Genomic DNA, 1,091 nt, shown 5'->3' with positions numbered 1-1,091 from the left:
ATCGTTGGCCCGCGAATGTCGTGTGTGGGTTTACAGAGATAGCCCCATGGGCAAGTTGAGTCACTTTATCCTTCTAACAGAGCACAAGAGGGTGGTATCGAGACTTACTATGCAATTGAACCAGGATACATCAACATCTATGTGCTTTTCATGTTGTAGCCGATGAACATGACCGTCAAATCGAAGCGCATCATTACTGCACCTGTGTCTCCTGTGACTTCCATCAATGCATCATATATGACAGTGACAAACCAAATGCGCGATTGATTGGCAAGTCTTCTTTCTGAAGAACTAGAGACCCAAGCTCTAACATCGATCTCTCTTGACCATATTAGGAATCGAATATTTAATCTCAGAGCAAAAGTTTAATTCGCTTCCAGAGGAAGAGAAAGTATATTGGCACAGCCATAAATACGAAGTCGAGAGTGGAGTCTTGATGCAGATGGTCCGTTTTCCAGAATTCCCAAAGACCGACGACCTGAAATCCCTAACAAAAGACAGAATCTCATACAAGATTTCTCCCTTAGCATGTCGCTGGACGAGAAGGGACTGTGCCCGAGGAAGAAGAGAGAGGAATGATGATGGCAGTTCATCAAACGTTTGGAAAAGTCATCCATACTTGGAATGTAGATCGTCATCCTGATCTACCCTTAGGTCCTCCAAGCTTGATGATGTCCTACACAAAGCCGTGAGTTGAGCTTACGATTTCAAAATTTGATCCGGAAAGGCTAATCTGATGAACGAGTTGGTTCTCTTATAGTGAAATGGTCAATTGGGAACAGGTCAAAAAAAGAGACGAAGAACAGGGAGTGGACACGGCCGACCGCAGTAAAATTGTCAGTCAATTCATCTCATCTTGGGAGTCTGATCTAAGTTTGCTCAAGATAAGAGACTGAAAATGAGATTTCTGGCTTTAGCGCGCTGGTTACCTTCCACTTGATTATGCCAAGAATCAAAACGCAGATAAATGGATGGAAACTGGTAAACAAGTCCAATTCGAATCAATCGAAAGACCATTGAAAGGGGGTTTGGACAAGTAGTTTCCATTTTTTTGCCGAAAATACCACAAGTTCTGCACGAGACGATGGAGA

The 1,091-nt window shown here is 43.2% G+C and overlaps 2 protein-coding genes across 2 annotated transcripts in view; both read left to right on the top strand.

The window, feature by feature from the left end:
- Nucleotides 1-46: 46 nt before the first annotated feature.
- On the top strand, nt 47-369 carry MELLADRAFT_86125 (uncharacterized protein; the record flags this gene model as incomplete). The annotated part of the gene is made up of 3 exons (XM_007409915.1): nt 47-54; nt 125-274; nt 336-369. 3 exons carry the CDS (start codon nt 47-49, stop codon nt 367-369), a joined length of 192 nt encoding a protein of 63 aa, XP_007409977.1.
- Nucleotides 370-581: 212 nt separating this feature from the next.
- MELLADRAFT_106194 (uncharacterized protein) overlaps nt 582-1,091 on the top strand; it is a gene marked incomplete at both ends in the record, with an annotated part of 4,329 nt that continues 3,819 nt past the window's right edge. The window contains 3 exons of the mRNA XM_007409916.1: nt 582-688; nt 761-836; nt 918-1,036. Coding sequence (XP_007409978.1) covers nt 582-688; nt 761-836; nt 918-1,036 — 302 coding nt within the window. The remainder of the gene's footprint in view (nt 689-760; nt 837-917; nt 1,037-1,091) is intronic.

This window comes from Melampsora larici-populina (genome assembly GCF_000204055.1).
Source record: "Melampsora larici-populina 98AG31 unplaced genomic scaffold MELLAscaffold_17, whole genome shotgun sequence".
Classification (NCBI taxonomy): Eukaryota; Fungi; Basidiomycota; class Pucciniomycetes; order Pucciniales; family Melampsoraceae; genus Melampsora; species Melampsora laricis-populina.
This window is presented reverse-complemented; position numbering and strand designations above follow the sequence as displayed.